The 22026-nt window shown below is 43.4% G+C and overlaps 1 protein-coding gene across 1 annotated transcript in view; it reads right to left on the bottom strand.

Moving 5' to 3' along the window:
* Positions 1 to 21636, bottom strand: part of LOC115083221 (receptor-type tyrosine-protein phosphatase N2-like) — a 322268-nt gene extending 300632 nt beyond the window's left edge. Inside the window, exons 1-3 of the mRNA XM_029587030.1 lie at positions 21627 to 21636; positions 20743 to 20816; positions 7274 to 7486 (exon numbers count right to left, since the gene is read on the bottom strand). Coding sequence (XP_029442890.1) covers positions 7274 to 7486; positions 20743 to 20816; positions 21627 to 21636 — 297 coding nt within the window. The remainder of the gene's footprint in view (positions 1 to 7273; positions 7487 to 20742; positions 20817 to 21626) is intronic.
* Between the last annotated feature and the right edge of the window lie 390 nt (positions 21637 to 22026).

Below are 22026 nucleotides of genomic sequence, written 5' to 3' on the forward strand. Positions count from 1 at the left end.
CACTAAGAGTCATTTAAAAGTGCTTAGTGGTGGTGCAAAATAAAAGATTTAATTTACAATCCAGTGCTAACACTTAGTGCCAGGAATAAAGTGCTAATTACAAGAGTTTGCCACTAGCAATCTAATTGTGTGTATTAGTTGTGCAGCATAATCACATCTACATAGAGAAGAAAATAAAGGGCCTGCCTGGTTTCCTTTGCTTTTCAAATTTGCTGCCACTGAAAAGCAGGCATATTTGGTTACAAAAATTCACAAAAGGTCTTCTATTTTCAAAAAAAGGATTTTTTTTTTTCAGTTTGTGGTTTGTTTCCTATCTTTTTAGAAATCAGAGATTGCTGAAACCGCTATCTAATATGCAAGTCTGAAGCTAGAGTGGTGCTATAAATAGCCCTGGCACTGGATTCTCCTTGTAATTAGCACATGAATAGCACTGCATATGATTAATTACTGCCCCTGCAGTACATTGGGCAAGTGCTACTTTTAATACCTATGAGCAGAGCAGTGCTAAATCATGCTGCACTGGGCCACTGTTGCAGCCCAGTTGGTGAATGAGCCCCACTGATGGTGCTCAGTGCGTAACATAGACAGTCCCTGCAACAGCACTGAAATGGCTCTGAAAATATTCGAATGAGGCCAGATTTGTAAATAGGATGGATATTTTTATTTTAGCACCCAAGCTCACCCTGAGGCTATTCTGTACTGCATAAGGTAATTTTGTGCCTCCAACTATAAATGAGGCCCACTGCTTTCATAGAATAACGTCACAATTCTTAGGAGCCCCTCTTGCCCATTACTGCAGCCTTCTGCAGAGTTGGGTGTTCCCAGCTTGAAAGGGCATGACATATCCTGTATACCTCTCTGGTAGGCCCTGCCACTGAGCCAGGGTGGAGAAAAATAGGTACCTTGCACTCCTTAGCACGGTAAGTCAGAAACAACTATGTTATGCCCTGATGCTATTTGGAATTGTTATAAGAGATATTATGGATTGGGAAATGTATAAATAATGTGTGTCTCTGTTTGCTGCTCGGCTGTGTCTAACATGAGAACTTATTTTAAATTCTGTCTTAGTTTTTCCCAGCCAAACTGTATACTATACAGTAAGGTTACTAATATTAAGTTGATGCTATACCTGTATTTACGAATGTTTTGTATGCTGTGCCACATTGTATATTATTTTAGTGTTTATTTTCTAAATAAAGAGTTAAAAAATAAAGAAATGCATGAGGCTGCATTTTTGCTCCCAGATGTCATGGCCACCTCCCAAACTGCAGCGGATACTATGAGACTTGTTGCCTACACTGTTCTGCGAAAAGATACGGTCCTCCATTTCTCAACAGTACAGGAAGCTCAAGGAGGATTTGGAAAAAGAAAGAGAGCACATTCAATATGTCTTCAAAGTTCTGGTGATGACCACTGGATATTATGCATCCAGTCTGATTTAGAAAAAGACAACAAGTTTTCCTCAGACAGGTGATGAGATACAATGCTTTAAAAATCAGGCCCACTGGCTTACACATAGTAAAGATACAGAAACAGCATAAAGCATCCTTGTTTTCTACCTAAGATATAACAAATATATAATAAAAGTAACTTATCTACCACCTGCTTTACCCTTGGTACAACCAAAAAGTGGATAAGAAATTCTAGGCAGTATTAACAAAGCCAGAATACTTGCATGCACAGTATTATACCTGTCAGGATCCCATTACATAGGATGGTAAACACAAAAATTATTGGGAATACACAATCTCACAAGCATTCTTCCATTGGGAAAGTAGGTTAAAATGACAAAAAATGAATAGAGCATGCATGTGCTTGCCCTGACCAGAAACCCTGAGCACCCGAGAAATACAATAAATGTTCATTAACCAGAGACAAAAGGCCTGTTCTCAATTTAAACAAAATGAATAGTCTTCCCTACTTTTTAATCACCTGAATGTAAGTAACGTTCTAGCGATATAAACAGGAAAATACAATGGTATAATCGACTGGTACACGAAAGTTTAGCGACCAGAAAATAAATATTGCACTGAACATATCATCACCTCAGCGTCAGATCGATTCCATGCAATGACGGAAGAGCCCCGGCACCACCGTGATCATTGAGAAATCGAGAGAGTAAAGGGCGAGCACAGTAGTTGCACATTTTCCATCTTTCTTTGGGTAAGCAACTTGTCACAACCATAATAAAAAAAACCACCCTAAAACCAACCAAAAAAACCTCAATTGCTGCCCAACGCGACGGTGACGCCCAGGGGTTCTCCCCTAACTCGTCGGAAGCGGCTAAGGAACGCGAATGGCAGAAGGTTGGAAGCCCCGCCCCCTCCCCCCGCGCTGCTGCAGTCGCCGGCGGCGCTCCCCCTCCCACTCCTCCTGCCCCCGCCCCTCCCGGCGGCGCTGAGCTCAGCCGTTGCCATGGCGCTCGCCGCGCCATTGCCAGCCCGCTCGACGCCGGCGGCGCGCGAGATTCTCCGGACGTTCGCAGCTTTCCTCCGCCGCCTCGCCCGCCCTGCGGAAGTCCGAGATGCACTCGGCTGGGAATTGAAATCGGACGTCCACATCGACAGCCCCTCGACCGCCCCCTCCCGTTTTCTAACGGAAACAAAACCCATAAGAGAACATAAAGTTCCAGAAAAAAAAAAATGTAAAAAAAGGGGGCGGAGCGAAGGGAGATAATCGCAGGCCCCCAAATGAGGAGAGGCTTGCAGGGCTACTGAATCACGCCGCTCACTAGCCAAACAAGCCCTGCAACTCCTTCCGAAGATAGAAAAAGAGCTGGAGCTGTGCTGCCAAGACTGGGAAATAAATGTCACGTCCGCGGACGCTGTCCTGTGCTCCTTGTGTCTATCTTTTAAAAAAATGCATTAGAAAGGAAGAAATGCTAATCTGGATAAAACGACCTCGCAATTGACTGAACCTGAGCCCGCGAGGGTAGGAAAGGGGTTCTTCAACGAGGTTATCTTTTTTGTTCGCACTGACAATCCAGAAGTAATGAAGAAAGCAGCGGCTATTGGAAGCATATATGATTGCCTTCCACTAAAAAAAAATAGATTGGATTCTTCTTCTAAAGAAAATCTTGTTCTCATTAATTATTGTTCATTTCTCTTAAGTGATTCAAACTATAAAATCTTAGAAAACCAAACCTGATTTTGCAACATTTTTTTTTCCTTTCACGGACCGCAGCAAATTAGCATTCAGTGGCCTGAACGATAAGGGAAATAGTTCCCTTACCAAGACAAATATTTTCTAAAGCTTCTCTTAGGGTCTCTGCTGAAACAAGTAAATAACCTAGTCATGTTCTAGGTGTGACCTGAACCAGAAGGTCAAGTAAAGATTCGATGCCCAGGTAAAGCTGGGCTAATTTCAGAATGTTAAACAATTTCCTAAAATATTATGGCTGATGAATTAGCCTAAACAAAGAAAAAACAAATCCATCCCACTAGGAGTACAGAATAAGCCAAAATCACAGACACATTTCCTCACAAAGATGCGACTCAAAAGAAACTGTAGCACTTGGACAAAAAATGTGACCCCCTTGACAGGGTGGCATTACATTAGTGATTCCGCCATGCCTGTCTTCAGGCTCGATACAGGATGTCTTTTAAACCCACGCACGCAATGAGGAAATATTCTGCAGTGATCACTACTGGGGATGGCATGGGAACGTTATATTGCTTTGAAGAAAACCCTCCAATTCAATGGTTTCCTGACAGAAAGCAGACATTCATCTACACAACTTACCATTCTTAGGAAAGAATTCAGGGTGCAGTTTGGGCTTACAAAAAAAAAAAAATGCATGACCCTGAGCCAATGGAGCATCCCTAAACGGAAGCGATCACCGATGCACACACTGCCATTACATTAATAATCGCTCACTAATGGGCGCAGTGACAACCGAGATGTGCACTTGGTGGCCCTGTTTACAGGCTGCCCCGAAGTCTGAATGCATGCTTTTCTCTGAATGCTTTTTCAAGGGCCTCAAAGCTCACGAGGAAATCTGCTCAGTGTGGCGAAATAAACCATCAAAGAATATTTGCAGCAGCTTCCTAAGGAGTTTCTTCTGCCTCAACGTCAGGGAAGAGGATTGGACTTGAACGTATTCAACTGACTTCATGTAGATGTTCACAGCAGCAATATTTACAAAATATAACAGTGGGGGAAGTACCGAGGGTACCAGCTTAATGATATATGGCTTTGGCTGCAGAAGTAAATAATCATATACATTACACATGTATACACACATTCTTCGTTCACGAAGGTAGGCCACGAGGTAAAACCTTTACTAAACACGGTCCTTGGGATTAATATTCAACTAAAAAGCTATGTAAATAAATAAATAAAATATATTTTTAAAAGTTTGCCCGCAAATGACCTACAATGGAAAATAGGTCTGCTTATAATTTGTATCCTTATGTGCTTAGAAATAAAACGGTACAAGTTTTACTTATTTTTATCTTGTATATTTATTTTATTACCTGTAGCAAATGTGGCAGGGATTTCATGGTTAGTGCCTTTCTTTTTTATTAAGCTTGAAAGGAATCAAGCAGTGGATCCCACGATCTAGTCTTACTGAATTGAGCCTATTCCAGAAAAAAAAAATCTTATTCCTCAATCCACTGATTTCCTTTAGCCTTTAAAACTGAGAGACATTTTTCCCCATGCTTATCGACATTTCCTAACAAGTGATTTTGCTTGTTGTATTTTGTTGAATATGCATTATTAAAATTTTAAAAAGACAGGCAACACTGCGTTAGAACATTTTCTACTCCAAACTCTCAATTTCAAGGGCTGAATGGCGAAACATTTTTTATACTTTAGGTACTTTATAAATCAAATGCATGGTTTGACTGCAAAGAAAAAATAAGAATGGAGATCAGCAATTTTCTTATCTTGAAAATGTGATCCATACTGAACCTCAAATGACCTTTTTTTTAACTTCCTGTTTTATAATTGTAAAGGTGTCCAACAAGTCTGCCTTGTGAGGCCAAAAAAGGATAGAGGAAGAGGATTAAGGTGGCTTATCCAAATGCTACGGTGTTTTCTTTTATTATCAAACTAAACAATTAACTATGCTTTAGGTTTAAAGATAAAATCATTTTAAATACATTTTTTCTTAAACCATTTTTCTTAAAATAAAAACTATAATGCTAAATCCTGGCCTTCTGCATAGCGTACAGGCAACAAATCTACTCGGTCTAGCATTCATTTTGATGCCTGCTTTCTCTCTCTCCGGAATGTTACCTTTCTCAGTGCATGTTCTAGAGTAAAAATGGAGCCAAATACTAGCATTCTGCCACATTCAGTATCTTTTAATGTGAAGTTTAATGTGAAGTTTGGAAAGAAGTGATTCACAAATTTCATTTAGAATCTGGACTATAGATTATTAAACAAACCAGAGCTCGTTACAAAATCGATATCAACTTAACCACTGTACCCCCAAGAGAAAATGCAAAAAAAAAAAAAAAGGTCACTCCAAGAAACTCAAACAGTCTTCCTGCTGGAAGAGCACGGTTTTAATTACTGTTAAACTACTATTAATGAGACCTGCCATAGGGTAGATACCTGCCCTGTTTATTATCACAGATGCAATTTTAAAGTAAAAATGTTCCAGCCTAAAATAAATCAGAATAGTTTATACACAGATACATCTTCTTGCAATATTCAAATATACCCTCGAAAAAAAAAAATTCTGACTAGTTTGCTCCCTTCCAAAACTGCGGGATACCAATGTGGCATTGTCCACATATTCTAGTAATAATGGAAGATCTGGCTTTATTTTCTAATGGGTTTCTTCCTGCCGCTCTTTGATAAATGCAAACTCCTGTGTATTATTGCTATATATTTTTTTTTGTAGGTTTCTCTGCTTAAAAGGTTGGGTTTTTTATGCTACCTCATTGAAATGAAGCTGAAAGCCTTTCTACTGAAATGCTAATTAGCATGTACGTTTGAACTCAACACACTTCTCCCATGAAAGAGACTTCTCTGGCAATGCTAAGCAGCGCTTAACTGAAGAGGAACTCAGGTTTCTCAATATGAGGGTTTTCTAAAGAGCAAAGAACTTTGAGGGAAAGAAAGCAAATGTGTTCCTAGGAGCCTTGCAGGATCAGAGAGTTCAGAAACGTCCACTATTCTTCACTGGTGAATATCAGGGGTGGAGGGGGTGGAGGACAGAGATGCAGAAATCAACCTAGCTGTGCGGACATCTACATATCACTAGAAATTAAAAAAAAAAGTCTACTGTTTCACAGGCACAAAAAGTGACCTGCTCACGTCAGCTGGTGTTTTTTTTTTTTCATGTGCCTGAAGTATCATTTGATTTTAAATTTGAATTTTGCTCCTTTTTTTTTAATCTACAACAAGCGATAAAATCACAAAAAGTTGCAATATAATTGAATTCTCAATATGCACATGGGGGGGTGGGGTGGCAAAAGCGCTCATATATTTGCTATAATTAGCATTTGTTGTGATGTTGACGCAGAAGATGGGGCAAACGGTTATAACGAATGGCTCTCTCTCTTGAAATGTCAGCTAAACATCCAAAAGAAGCCTGCACAGCATCCAGTTGTATGCAAATCCCCGACAGATCTACTAAAAATGCAATCTCCTCGGTTAGCCACAAATGCACTCCTCTTTTGCTTAGTTTGCGCGCATAAATGGCGGTTATGGCTGTTCTCCCTACAGCAGTTTCCTCATCCATCTTATTTATCTTCTACTTTATTTTAGTTGAATGGTAACAAAAGGTGGCACCAGAACTTTTTATTTATTTATTTTTTATCAAACAATGCATTCAGAATGGATCTAGGCGGATGATTCAAAACTGTCACAGTCTATTGGAGAACTGTACATTTTCTGCTGATGGGGGGAGTGGGTGGAGGGGGCAAACTTTTTTTTTTTTTTAAGTATAGCTATTACATCTCATTTGATGCAATTCAATCAACAGATTAGCCTACATTGCTTCCGAAATACTGTAAGGATTACCATACACACGGGTCAGATACTACTCGTTGCCATATTTCCAGCAATGATTAATGCAGCTTATTACTACTATTTTTAATAATATAAAAACCCATATATATGCACAGAACTAAAAATAATATCTAGCCATAATTTAAACAAGCTATATTATAACAGATTCTTTACGCTGTTTGCATAAACAGATGGCTTTTTTTTTGTTTGGGAAAACTAGAACTTGCATAAAAGCAAAAGGAAAGCGTAAGTAATTCTGAATAACCGAAGGAAAACGAAACTAGTGTAAGCCCTGCCGATTCCTTACCTGGTAGGCGGCAGTGGCATCGGAGCCGGACTCGGTGGTCAGGGAGGAGAATGCCTCCTTCAGCTTGTCATGGGAGCGGTGGCGGAGGCAGTAGATGACCCCTGAAGCTACCAGCACCCCGATAATGCAGGCGATGGACAGCAGGGTGAGGATAATGAACTTGGCGGAGTCTTCTTCTTCCGAGCGATGGGGTAAAAACTTCAGCTTGCTTTTCTGCAGAAAACGGAGAGGGGGAAACTCACTTAAAAATGTTGTCCCTCAGTGACCAGCCACTAAAGTCAATGGCAGCGGAACGGAAGCGAGAAACACTTGCAACGCTGAATTTTTTTTTTTTTTTAAAAGAGCACATGGCAGAATAAAAAGGTTCGTTTACTTTTACTAAATTAAAGGAATGTACAAATGGCGTAAGAAGTAAATTGAAAAAAAAAATGCAATTAGTAATTTAAAAAAAAAAACAGCCTGACAAATTTTCTAAAATGAAGCCCTTCCTTAAACAAAGAAATAGATCACTTGATTTAATATCGTAGAAAAAAATTCTTCTAAGTTATATACAATTCTAGTAGCAGTGAAACATTGATACACCTCTGATATGATTAGTCATTTTGACTATCCTGTTCTCTTGTTATCAAATCCAACTTAGGAACTTTTTCGATGTTAAAAAAAAAAAAAAAAAAAATCCCAGTAGTTACTTAATAGTAAAAAAAAAAAAAAAAAAAAGTATGCATGAATCTTAAACTTGTACCTTTTGAGAACAAACAGCACAGTAAATTAATGATAACGCTTTCCGTCTTCTTATTTGAGCAGTAATACGAGATAATCCTTGTGGTGCATTTCACTTATCTCCATGTGCTAAAGTTGTTCAATAATTTCCCCTCATTAGCTTCGTTATAAGGTATATTAGCAACAATTAAAAACGCAACGTGAAAATGAAAAGACCAGGCATGCAAATTGCAGCAACACTCATTTGGCCAGCATTCCCCTTGCACAATTACCAGGGAAATGAATTGAAAAGCACGCCCCTGCCTCAGCCCCGGTTGCTACAAGACGGGAACAATTAGCAAACTCCTTTCCAGCACCTCATTTCGCGCGGCTACAAAATGGATTTTTTTTTTTTTTTTTGCCTCGCTGAATGCCTAGCCGGCCTATTCATTATCTCCCCGCTATTAGTAATTTTCTCCTCCATATTCAGCCGGGCTGGCTCTTAATTTCCTCCTCGCTCGCAGCAGTGCGAGAGGAGGCGGCGGCGGCTCTCGAGGCGAGCCCGGTCCAGTCCTCGCTTGGGATCACAAAGAAGCCACCAGGGCCATTGTGGCCGGTCCCCCTGCCCGCCGAAGCCGGGGCCGTTAATTAGCCCCTGGCCTCGGTGCCGCCGAGTTCCCTCTCTGCCAGGGCTCGGGGAGCCCTCCCCCAGCTTTCCTGCCCGCGTGGGGGAGGGGAGAGCAGGGAGGAGGAGGAGGATTGTTAGCTCTCTCTCTAGTCCCCAGGAGGTGGATTGAAAGAGAGAAGAAGAAGAAGAAAAAAAAGAAAAAAAACAATAAAAAGCAAGAAGAAAGGGAAGGCGAGCGGAAAATGCTCCGAAAGCAGAATGTGCCTGCAATCCTGGGTCTGCAGCTCTCTTCTTCCCAGCTCCGCTGCAGGCTGCCGCTTCCCACTCTCCCGATACCCTCCCTCCCCCTTCTCCTCCTTTCTAGGCAACAATTCGCACAATACTCTTCCCGTTCTCTGTGGGCCAGATGTAGTAAAACTTCTTTTTTTTTCCCTCCCCAATTTTATATCTATTAGATCTTGCTAAATACTTTTTGCCCTCCACCCTGGACTAGTCAAATCCGCCCCCCCCCCCCCCCCCCAGGACACCAGGCACTCAAGACTTCCTCTAGAATCTGCCACACGCTCCAGGCTCTCTCCTCTCCCCTCTCCTGGGGCAGACATAACCAAGAATCGTCCATCTCCCCTTTCTCCGAAAAACCAGGCACCCCATCTCTTCTGCTTCCAAAAAAGGGCAGTTTACCTGCTCAGTAGATCCTCTGCCCTCGTCACTTGCGAGCTGTATACTCCCATCCCCAGCACTACACACCCCGTCCCAGACACCGGACTACACACTCCCATCCCCAGCACTACACACCCCGTCCCAGACACCGGACTACACACTCCCATCCCCAGCACTACACACCCCGTCCCAGACACCGGACTACACACTCCCATCCCCAGCACTACACACTCCCATCCCCAGCACTACACACTCCCATCCTAGTACTACACACTCCCATCCCCAGCACTACACACCCCTATCCCAGACACCGGACTACACACTCCCATCCCCAGCACTACACACCCCGTCCCAGACACCGGACTACACACTCCCATCCCCAGCACTACACACCCCGTCCCAGACACCGGACTACACACTCCCATCCCCAGCACTACACACCCCTATCCCAGGCACCGGACTACACACACACCCCGTCCCAGGCACCGGACTACACACTCCCATCCCAGCACTACACACCCCGTCCCAGGCACCGGACTACACACTCCCATCCCAGCACTACACACCCCGTCCCAGGCCCCGGACTACACACTCCCATCCCAGCACTACACACCCCGTCCCAGGCCCCGGACTACACAATCTCATCCCAGCACTACACACCCCGTCCCAGGCACAGGACTACACAATCTCATCCCAGCACTACACACCCCGTCCCAGGCACAGGACTACACCATCTCATCCCAGCACTATACACCCCGTCCCAGGCACCGGACTACACACTCCCATCCCAGCACTACACACCCCTATCCCAGACACCGGACTACACACTCCCATCCCCAGCACTACACACCCCTATCCCAGACACCGGACTACACACTCCCATCCCCAGCACTACACACCCCTATCCCAGGCACCGGACTACACACTCCCATCCCCAGCACTACACACCCCCTATCCCAGGCACCGGACTACACACTCCCATCCCCAGCACTACATACCCCTATCCCAGGCACCGGACTACACACTCCCATCCCCAGCACTACATACCCCTATCCCAGACACCGGACTTCACACTCCCATCCCCAGCACTACATACCCCTATCCCAGACACCGGACTACACACTCCCATCCCCAGCACTACTTACCCCTATCCCAGACACCGGACTACACACTCCCATCCCCAGCACTACACACCCCGTCCCAGGCACCGGACTACACACTCCCATCCCAGCACTACACACCCCGTCCCAGGCCCCGGACTACACACTCATCCCAGCACTACACACTCCTATCCAAGGCACCGGATTACACAATCTCATCCCAGCACTACACACCCCGTCCCAGGCACCGGACTACACACTCCCATCCGCAGGCCCCGGACTACACACTCCCATCCCCAGCACTACACACCCCGTCCCAGGCACCGGACTACACACTCCCATCCCCAGCACTACACACCTCTGTCCCAGGCCCCGGACTACACACTCCCATCCCCAGCACTACACACCCCGTCCCAGACACCGGACTACACACTCCCATCCCAGCACTACACACCCCGTCCCAGGCACCGGACTACACACGCCCATCCCCAGCACTACACACCTCTGTCCCAGGCACCGGACTACACACTCCCATCCCCAGCACTACACACCTCTGTCCCAGGCCCCGGACTACACACTCCCATCCCCAGCACTACACACCCCGTCCCAGACACCAGACTACACACTCCCATCCCCAGCCCTACACACCTCTGTCCCAGGCCCCGGACTACACACTCATCCCAGCACTACACGCCCCGTCCCAGGCACAGGACTACACAATCTCATCCCAGCACTACACGCCCCTGTCCCATAAAATCCGAGCTACACACTCCGTTCTCAGGCACCGGGCTACACAATCCTATCGCCAGCATTACACATTCCTGTCCCATACCCCTGTTCCATATACCGGGCAACACACTCCTATACTACCAACGCTACACAACCCTGTCCTAGATACCAAGCGACAAACGCCTTGTCCTATACAACACTCGTCTCGAGAGACCGACATTCGTCGGCGCAGGCCTAGGCAATTGATCATTTAGATCTCACCACCAGTCCATTTAAAAGTGGAAAATCTCCTATCACTCACCCAGAATAAAGCACCATGCGTTTCTGCAAGAATAGAAATAGGGCCGGCAGGATCAGTACAACGGTGCGATGGTATAACGGGGGAGAAAAAAAAATGTCCCGAAGTCAACTTCTGCTTAGATGCTACACGGGGAGTGCCCACCAGCCTGGGCCGTCCGGTTTGGCTGGGCTGGGCGTGTGCTTTGCATGCTTAGACTATTACCTGCCATTAACATTTCAGTAAAAGCCTTTGATAGTGTGAGAGCTCGTGGTCTCCATTTAAATGGGGTTAGTCTAAAAATGTCAGCGCCCAAAAGTGGGGGCAGAGTGAGTGAGTGAGTGAGTGTTTGCCAGAGCTCTGGCATAAGGACAATACTCCTATTTGGCGCCGAAGGAGACGGGTTTCAGATTCTCTCGGTACTCAGCGGTGCTCGGTCCGGAGCTGTCTAAAGTTTAAAAGGCTCCCATAGACCTGGGTGGATGCTAATCGGTATTTAATTTATCAGAAAAATGCCTACAACGCTCAGATCGGTCTCCACTCTCCCCCACCCCCCTCTCCAAAAGTCTACTTTTACTGATACATTACTTGCCTACACACACGTTACTTGTGTAAAAACAAAACAGAAAAACGGAGCCATTATCTTTTCAGTGTTTGCTTTCGTTCTCATTAGCAGAAGCCTGCACCTATTGTGCTGACTCGCTCAGCTACAGCTTAGAGCCACAAACATATTGTTAATCTCAAACGCATGTCTCTGACCCCGTATGTGTGCGCCTATGTGTGTCAGCATATACTGGACTGGGAGATTATATATGTATATATGTATATATGTATATATATGTGTATATATATATACACACACACACACACACACACACACACCAGGAGAGACTTCCTCCAGCCCCTGGCCCCGTGCTTGCTGCTTGCCCCACTCGGGTGAGGTGGCTCTGGCACACAGTAAAAACCCCCATTCTCTGTAGGAGCTGAATTCGTTCCCCGTCCCCAGTCAAACCATAAAACAAACCAAATAGCGCTCAAAGCTGAAAAATGTTGTATCCTTCAAATGTACAGCTCCCAAACCCCGTTCAAATACGCGTCAGGTAGAAAAAAAAAAACAGGAGGTGCACTTGTAGGGTATCTCCGAGATTTCCGTTGCATCATCTCTTCCTGGTGACCAGGGTGAAGCTTGCTCTCTTTAGGCTCTTCTCTGTCCAGAACATGAATAATCGCCCTAACAAAAGAGTTATAGGCTGTTTTCCTTCCCTCTTCTGTTGCTGATGACAGGTAATTGCGGGCAAATAAGCGATGATTCCAACTGAATGATGGCAATCTGCGCCGTAACCGTCAATGCAAATCCCAAGCCTCACCTTCTACACAATCATTGTTTTTTTTTGGTTTCATGAAAATCCTCAAACGTGACGTTTTAAGAGGGTTTCAGACCACATTCGCCCAGCTTCACCGGGCCTTGCTCTGTTGCTTCTTGCTTGTATCGGTTCTTCTCGGGATCCCTTTCCCTCTGCATCAAGGCCTCCCCGCCTTCTCCCGGTTTGTTGCAAGGCGAAGCTTTGCTGCACCGCCTCTCGCGACGAGCGCCCCAGTATCACCGGGACAAGTAAAACGGTCCCCACACCTTAGTTCCACTAACCCAGTGCATTGCAATTTCAGGCCCCCCTTTAACTATACAGCCATAAAATCCTTCATAAACTGAACAGAATTTCTCAGAACCACTGAGCCTCAATAATCTATTTGAAAGCTGTATGTAATACTCACCTGTATCCATACAAGGTAAGTATGTGTATGAAATGCTCAAAAAATGATTAACTTTAATATGGAAAGTCTATAATTTTTAAAAAAAAAATATTTGGAACTGGTTCTGGTGGGAATTCATGACATAAGAATTTGGCTAAATATTTACAGGAGAAACCCTTTTGTCCCACAACCTGACTCGCCATTCTGAATGTAATCTTGCACAATATTTGCTCTGGCAGTCAAATTCTCACACAATTAAAGCCGCTTTAAAGCAAACATGTTTGTTGGTTCCCAGCTCGATTGGTATAAAGCGAAATCGCATTTTTATGCATAGGACGTTTACGTTTATAGACCAGAATGTGTTAGGATGAATAACTGATGGGAAATGGCCTCTTGTGGACCTGCCAAACTGGACCATCTCGATAAATAATTAAATAAAATAGCCGTTATTGAAAATATGGCTGCAACAGCATGGCGGGGTTTTGTGCTTTGAAAAGGGAGCAATCTGAGATACAGAAATGCCACCAAATTACTAGGAGCTCAAGGCAAAAATATGAAACCTGGTTCTAATTTTGAATAACATATTCAAGGTAAAATGGTTTTCTTTTAGGGCATAATTTTGATCTGCAGGTTTATGCAACTAGTTGGCGATGAACAATTTTAACATACGGTTTCTAAAATATATATTTTGAATAGAAATCCAATTAGAAATTCTGATAGAAAAAAAAATTAATTCTATCACAATGAGGCCTCACTCCCTGGATTTAAAAAAGAAGTATCCAGTCAATCTTGACTTGAAAGAAAATTATTTTTAAATATTTATGAATTTGTCATTTAAATTCAGATCTTTAAAGCAAACAGAAATATTCATCCGTAAAAATATATAGAAAGAGATAGATATAAAAACACACACAATAGCCTAAAAAATCTCTTAATTCTATGTTAAAATAAGATATTAAAGGAAGTAGATTAAATGTATATTAAATAAAGGATTAGTAAATATACAGTTGAAGCGGATGAAAAGGCATGAGCTAAATAAAATAAATAAATAAACAAACAGCTGGATGGAAAATGTTTTCAACAGGACAAAAAATTGATATTTTAGTATGTATTCCTCTCTCTCTCTCTCTATATATATATATTAAAAATGCCAAGAAACACGAACAGTAGGACATTTATGACACTATAAATTAAGCACGTTCAACATTTTTTCCCCAAAAAAGCACTACAGGTAACCTATTATGTAATCTGCCTAATATTTCAAAATGTGTATGGGTTTATCTGCATAGCTCACACACAAATGCATGTAGGTGGCTGTGGATACATACGTTTGCTTACACTTTCATTAGTTTTGTTTTATACACACACACTTACATATATATCTACACACACACATAAAAATAACCATTGGTTAATTTTTAAAACATCTTGCCTTCATATTTTGAAGCACTAACATGATATCGATATATCTATCTAAATATCTATCTCTTTCTCTCTCTCTCTATATATATACATACACACACAAAATACATGTAGTACAGAACACTAATGAGAATATTTATTGAAATAATTTTCTGGAACACTAATTTGTTTTGCTTGCCTGAGTTTCTGTATTTACACTAATATATATATATATATATATATATATATATATATATATAGATATAGATATAGATATAGATATATTTAAGTATGTATTTACACACTACAGAAAAGGAAACATGAAATTTATGTAAAATGATTTTATTTGGTAATGAATGTACCTGACACCTCAACATACACAGTAGTGAATGACTGAAACGAGGCTATGGCAGATTCAAGATAGCTTTACAAGCAAGGAAATGAGCTAAGCTCTGTTTTCCAAGGAATAGGCTTTCCCTTTTCAAAAAGTTTCCAGTATAAGGGGATGTACATTAAACAATAGCTTCTAAAAGGTCTCTTTGAGATGTCCCTCTGGTTGCCAGTATCAAAGCAGTAGCCATGCATCGACAGGTTGTAAAGAATCTGATAGAAATTAAGAAAAATTTAACGCTCTACTTTTTCAAAACTATTAGTTAATTTGTATGAATCTAGTGTCATTTTTGGATGCTACAGTGAGTAAAACAAAAGAAAGTAGCTAATAGGCGTTTAAAAAATATCCAAAAATATAACTAGCTTTATTCAAGTAAATTGGTCACAATCTAAACATTAACTTTACAGAGTCAATATAAATGAGACCTTTTCAATTTCATATACACAATCTGATAGGGATTTTTTTTTGTTTTACACCAATCAGTATTACACTAGATGGATACTTTTATCGCTATTACTAAAGAACTATATTGTTATAGTACAGATCTTAGTATTTTAAGATTTGTATTTTGATAAACTATTGCAAAGGCCACAAGTTGTTTTTTTTTATTTATTTATTTCAAATTCGCTACAGAACGTAGTAAATGAAAGGAGCCAAGTGGAAATAATTATGTATTAATTCTCTGCATTTCAAAATTTTTTCAGAGGCTACTATCAGAGCAATGGGTATTGTGGTCTTAATTCAGGGTGGGGGAAATCCTTTGTTCCACTGAAAGCTATTGTTCCTCTGTGCAGATGAAATTGTACTTGCAAATCGGCCTTTCAGAGAGGCCAAAAAGGTGCACGGGCAGAAGAAAAGAATTCTCCGTAAATCAAAGCAACCCCCCCCCCCCCCCCCACACACACACACCAAAAAAACAGGCGTTGGTTAAGCTATTAAAAATCTTTGGTTTATATTTTCAAGAAGTGACATTAAAATAAAGTTATCTGAAAGCAGAAAAGCGGGCAAACGATGGGAGTTAGGCATTTAATCTTCCTGCCCGATGCATTTCATTTCGTACCTTTAAGCGTGATCTCTGCCCGAATTCCGCAAGGCGTTGACGCGCGCAGTTTTTCATGCGGTTTTATGACCCATAGTCAACTGTCGACAATGTCACTTGATGAGGATAGATAGAGGGTCATTGGCACAACGGACCAGAAACGGCTACCGATTTTGGCTACAAACACACCCACATCCTCGCACATTCCCCAAAACAATTTACAGTGAGGAAATAAAAGTATGAATAACGCGTGGTATCCCTAAGATGTGAACTGCACTCAGTAAAAAAAAAAAAAAGACCAGGCTAGCTGCAACAACATGCACTCCAGAGACAAGAACACCACGATTTTCTCTGGTTGTCACCTTAAATACCACATCTTGAAGCTGCGATCATTCGGTTGCAGTTTTAAATGCCACTCTGGGCCTGGCAAGAGACTTCCTTGCCAAGTTGCTTATCATGCCTTCCAGCGGGCCAGTTCGTCACCTGAAAAAGGAGGCCAATAAAATACTTTCACTTCTGAAGCTGACAAGGGATGGAAGGCGTTTGCCACCCTTCTCTTTTCAGACACCATACTGGGGCCCCGGAAGATTAGACAAAATCGACCAGCACAAAAGGCAGATGGATTTTTCCCCCCCCCCCCCCCAAACTCCAGCTTTTTTTTTTTTTTTTAAATCACAATTGTGAAAGGTCAGCACAAGAGCCAGAGATCTATTCACTGGAAGGGGGGGGGGGGGGGGGAAACAATAATCCTTCCTCAACCTTCCCTTTCACAAAGAACCCTGAAGCTGCCCTATACCTTTTTTTTTTTTTTCCAGTTTGGGATTAACATCCTGAACAATGGGTTGAATAAAATCAAGAATTTGGCCAGTTCCAAAATCGGATCAATATACCCCGCCCTCCCTGTTACTAAAAGCAGCGCTGAAGTTGGGGGGGGACGGGGACGGGACGACGACAAATAAAATCGCTGAGAACTTGGGAGCTGGTTTCCCGGGCACTGGATTCCCGAGTCCCTGCTTGATGGCCGAGAGAGATGCACTGCAACGTCGATAAACATAAGCCTTATCGGGTTGTTTGTTGCCTGACTGAAGATCCCCCTCCCCCCCCCCCCCAGCCTAACCATTGATTTTTGTTTGTTAAGAGATAAGGTGTTCGTTAAACACAACTATTGAAACGAACTTGTTTAGGTGTTAAAAAAAAAAAAGCACATTAGGGGCACGCGTCAGCATGAAGTTAGCGCAGAATACATCATTGCTGGAAAGCTGCTTCGTTGTTCTTCCGCCTCTCTTACGGCCAAGATCCTATAGCCAGGGCTCTGAATCCCTTGCCGAGGAGGGGATCCCATCTTGGCCTTTCGTTGAAACCCGGTACTGTTGTGGACGCTTAACAACGCCTCCTCCACCCCCCGCTGGAGACTTTTATGATATAACCCATCACCACCACCACCACCATCGCCAGGGCAGAACCCAACCCTCCTGCTGAAAATACATCCCCTCACCCCGAGCATTACATCAACTCGGCGACCTGCTGGGATTTAGGCGACTGTGTCTACAGGGCACGGGATGTGGAAGGCGCCAAAATAGGCAGGGCCAGAAGGGAAGCCTTCCTCCACTTACTTTAGGACCGTGCCCTGCTGCTATTTCAAACCCCAACCCTGTTTTCCCGGGAGGAATCCCCCCCCCCCCCCCCCATGCCCGAGCTCAGAAGGGGAAGCCCTGCACCTCAACCTTCTTAAATCTGGGCCTGCTGCTGTGCATTTTCGGGTGGATAACAGCAGCGGAAAACAGTTTCAGTTCCATAAGGAGAAAGGGGGAAGAGGGAAGAAGGGCATGACTGTTTGCAATCCCCAAAATGCCTTTTTCCTGTGACATTTGCTTTTTAAGTAATTCAAAATTTGAGTAAAATGAAACTTTATAGAAAGAGGGAGATCCCTAAAGGGCAAATGGGATCTGTCCTTTTTCTCCGACACCTTGTCCTTATGGGACTTGGGGAAATGGGGATACCACTATTGAACCTGGTGAAACAATTACATTATCTAACATTTCATTAGTGAAATCAGTCTTACAGATAAGCTATGGACTGAGGAAGGTCCATTCTTAGCCTTTTGGTTGAGACTGATAACCTGGACTGTTCTCTGGGGGAACCACCATGGTATTATGACTATTGCCAAGGCAGGAGTATGAAACATCCTTCTAAACTATATACATTATTCAGGTGTGAGATGTAATGGATTATGATGATACCAACCAGGCAACTGAGTAAAAATATCAATGACCATAAGATTACAAGCAAATAAACTTCACCCACAGGCAAATAATCAGAGGTAAGGATGAATTTAGGGTTCTAATTGCTGAATATTTTATTTCTTTACATGTTTTATATACCCGCATTCCAAAATAAGATCACAGCGGTTTACAAGATCAGCTTTCAGTTACTGGGTCAACAATCCCATTCTGTTTCAATGTTCATATTCTAGGTCAATATAACAGCAAATACATTTTCTAACTCATATTTATACATAATCTGGTTAATCTCAACAGCAACTGATTGAATTATTTCTCTGTATATACATATTATGATTTATCAGAAAACTTTTGCCATTTTGCACCTCTGGGAGGAATAGGCACGCGCGCGCACACACACACACACACACACACGAACAGCACTGCCAACTGACTCAAACAAGATCATAAGACCCAACATAAAATAAACTATAGTCAATAATTTACATGGCAGGAAAATGTTGATCTGATTTGATTATCAAACTTTCCCTGCATTTGTGTTGTTTCTTCACTAAACTGATAAAGGAAGCATACCTATTAAAACTTAGTCACAGATGTATTGAGTAAGTCCAATACAAGTTATTGCCTATAACTTGTTTGTTGATCCTTACTGGTGCATGTTTAGAATGAGTTGCTAAATCAAATAAGACTGATATTCACTTAAAAATAGAGAATATTGGCATCTGAAGTGCACATGTTGATACACAACAATAGTCTAATCTCCTGTGACTGTTCTGCCTTTTTTTAGGGATGAATAATTTTCTACTAATCTCATTAAAATTGCATTTTACCAATATTCAGGCTATATTATATTTTATAAGAGGAGAAAAATAAATTTGCATTATGTACTTAAAAAGCAAGAATAATCTGGCCCCATAAAAAAAAACCACATGATACAATCAGCTTCAAAACTCCTGATTATTGTGAAGTTTTACAAATTAAATTAAGGTTTTAAAGCCTAGTTTATTACATTAGATTAGTACCAAGAAAAGTGCCAACAAAAAGCTTATTCTGGTTTATGAGAAACTGATTTCTGTCTCTTTTAAAAATCCAATTCCCAAACTGTTTAAGCATATATTTGTTTTCCTAGGACAGAACAAGAAAGGGAAGGAAATATGGGAATCCTTTGTGCAGCGATAAAAAGTAAGGGCCCTAAATAAGCATCCACATAAGGCACTACCTAAACTGCAGCAATTTCATAGCCACCCAAGGAAACAGCAAGATCTTCATATAGATTGGGGGGAAAAAATGTCAAGATGGCACAATCTTTAAGTTTAGAAATCTAAATAACAAGGATGAAAAAATATGAACTTAAAACCAAAGTAAAAATGAGTGACTTCTGCAACAACCTAACCCTTGAAAAAATATGTTTGTGTAGAGAGAGAGAGGGAGAGGGAGAGAGATACATACCCACATAAACTTTAGGGATCTTTTTTTTGAAACATTTACCTATTTTAATCAATCATTATTAACAAATATATAAAGACATTAATAACCAGGAATATCTAAACTGTTGGATCTAACCAATTTGCTTAGAGCATAGATAGATACCGAGGTACTTGGAATAGAATGTACACACCTGTGGGACAGGCACAGAGTGCACTGGTAAAGACCAGGTGAGGGGGGAACAGGGAGAAATAAGGAAGGGGGGAGCCTGGAGTGTTTGCTCAGCCCTTCAGAACCTTTAGATGGGCAAGGAGAGGAAAATGCAAGCCAGAAAGTGGAGAAGTCCACCAGGCTTTCCATAGGTCTGGGGAAACCCGCCACGGTTACAACCCCACCATCAGGGAGGGCCGCATTAGGCTTCCAAGAAGACTGTGGGAACTGGCAAGGAGCACAACCACGGCTATAACCTGGGCCAGCGCTTCCCTTAGGTTCCTAGAGCGCTACGCCTTGGGGAGAAGGGAAGGGGGCGGCAACACAAAACTGCAGAAGCCAGGGCCCCAGCCGCTGGCGGAGCCCGCCCAACCCTCCAGCATGGAAGAACGCGGGAGTTATCACCAGCAGGTAAGTTGGAGGGGGGTCATGTTAAGACTGAAAGTTGCCAAGAGTGACTAATATGGTTGCACTGGCCCTGGTTATAACCCTAAGAGCAGTGGTACAGCAGCCTGGGACTCTGGAGATGGCTGGGGTGACCCGCAAGGCGTGACGATGGGCAGACCCCTAACATTAATGCCAATGAAACGCTTAGGTCTGGGCATACGAACGCTTGAGAGGTCGCATAAAGAAAGGGCCGAGGAGGAAGCTGGTGTCTCAAGCATAGGAATTTATATTCACACCTATCCAAAGTGGTAGAAAACTAGAGGTGGGGGTGGGGGGAGGGAAACATAACAACCGGGCAGGCTGGGTGAGCCAATCGGCTTATCTGCAGTCCTTTACCGTGCCTGTTACTATAGATAGATCTTTAGTGAAGGCGGGAGAGGGAATGATAGCAAAATTGCAGCCCTAGACAACTGCCGTCGGTTCCTAACCAAAGGCACGGGAAGCTCTAATTAGCCGGCCGTCGGGGTACGTTACCTGCGCCTCGCCCCGGAGCCGTGACTGCCTCCTCCTCTCGCCGCGGGAAAGAGAACGCAAAACCCCGACCTGCGCTAAATCCTCGGGGGGCCCCCTCCCCCTGCCTCGGAGGAGAGGGGGGGGGGGGGAGAGAGATCCTCCTCCCAGGAGGGCAGAGAGAGAGAGAGAGAGCCCAGGGACTTGCTGCTGCTGCCGCCGCTCCTCCTCCGTGCGATCGCCAGGAGAGTGGCGGCCGGGCTGAGCCCCCCGCCTTATATCCGAGCCCCCTGTCTGCCGCACATGGCCCCATGCAGCCGGTTGCTATAGCGATGCCGCCACATGTTGCTGACAGCAATTGGCTGCCGGGGCCCTTTCGCTGCTAATGCCCCCTCGCTGGAGTGCGACTATGAATGGACACTGGCTTTGTCACTCATTTGTAAAGCTGCTTGGGGGTTTCTTCTTTCTTTCTTTCCCTTTTCTTTCTTTCTTTCTTTTTCTAAGTCATTTTCCGTGGCACTCAAGCAAGATGGACGCCGCATGTAGAACAATACGGGAGGGGGGAAGCCCTTAAGAATCGTCACCATTAATGCGAAGACTCAGGGACACCGTGTAAGACCATTTGCATGAGAATGGACCCCCCCCCCTTTTAATAATTTGTAGAATTCAGATCTTGCTCTCCCAAAGTTTTTTTTTTTTCGTAATTTCTGGAAAAAAAATCCAAAATAAGCTTTTCTGCTTTCCATTATGTCTAATGCCAATTGTATTTCATTAATATCTGCTCCCTGAATTACAGTTTAAAAGCTAAAAGGCTCCAGTTGTCAAGGAATCCATTTTTGCAGTGATATTGCACTTTGAAAGCCACAGAGATTGCTCCATAATCTGTACCAAGGCTTCCCTTCAGTTACCTTCAAGCATTGGGAAAAAAAAAAAACCCAAACCAGGGGTAAAGGGGGAGAAAAGCGTTTTAATTGGCCCTGCAACAATCCACACCGCTTAATGGGGAAGATTCCTAGGGTCCATTAAATTAAACAGTGGTTTTGCATAATGCGCCGAGCGCTTAAAACCCCACAGCTGCGGCGAACAGGGAAATAATTAAAACAAGGGAGCGGGAAAGAAAGACGAGAAGGAGATTGTGTCAGAGGCAGATGACAAATTTTGGGAGGGCTTTTTCCGATCCCCCCCCCCCCCCCCTCCCTCCTCGGCCTCTCACCCCCCACCCCCTGCTCCGCCATTGTGCTCCTGCTCGGCGGCGACAGCTGGAGCGGGCAGGGCCGCGGCAGAGCAGAGCCAGAGTCCTCACCTAAC

The sequence above is a fragment of the Rhinatrema bivittatum genome, chromosome 2 (genome assembly GCF_901001135.1).
Source record: "Rhinatrema bivittatum chromosome 2, aRhiBiv1.1, whole genome shotgun sequence".
Lineage (NCBI taxonomy): Eukaryota > Metazoa > Chordata > Amphibia > Gymnophiona > Rhinatrematidae > Rhinatrema > Rhinatrema bivittatum.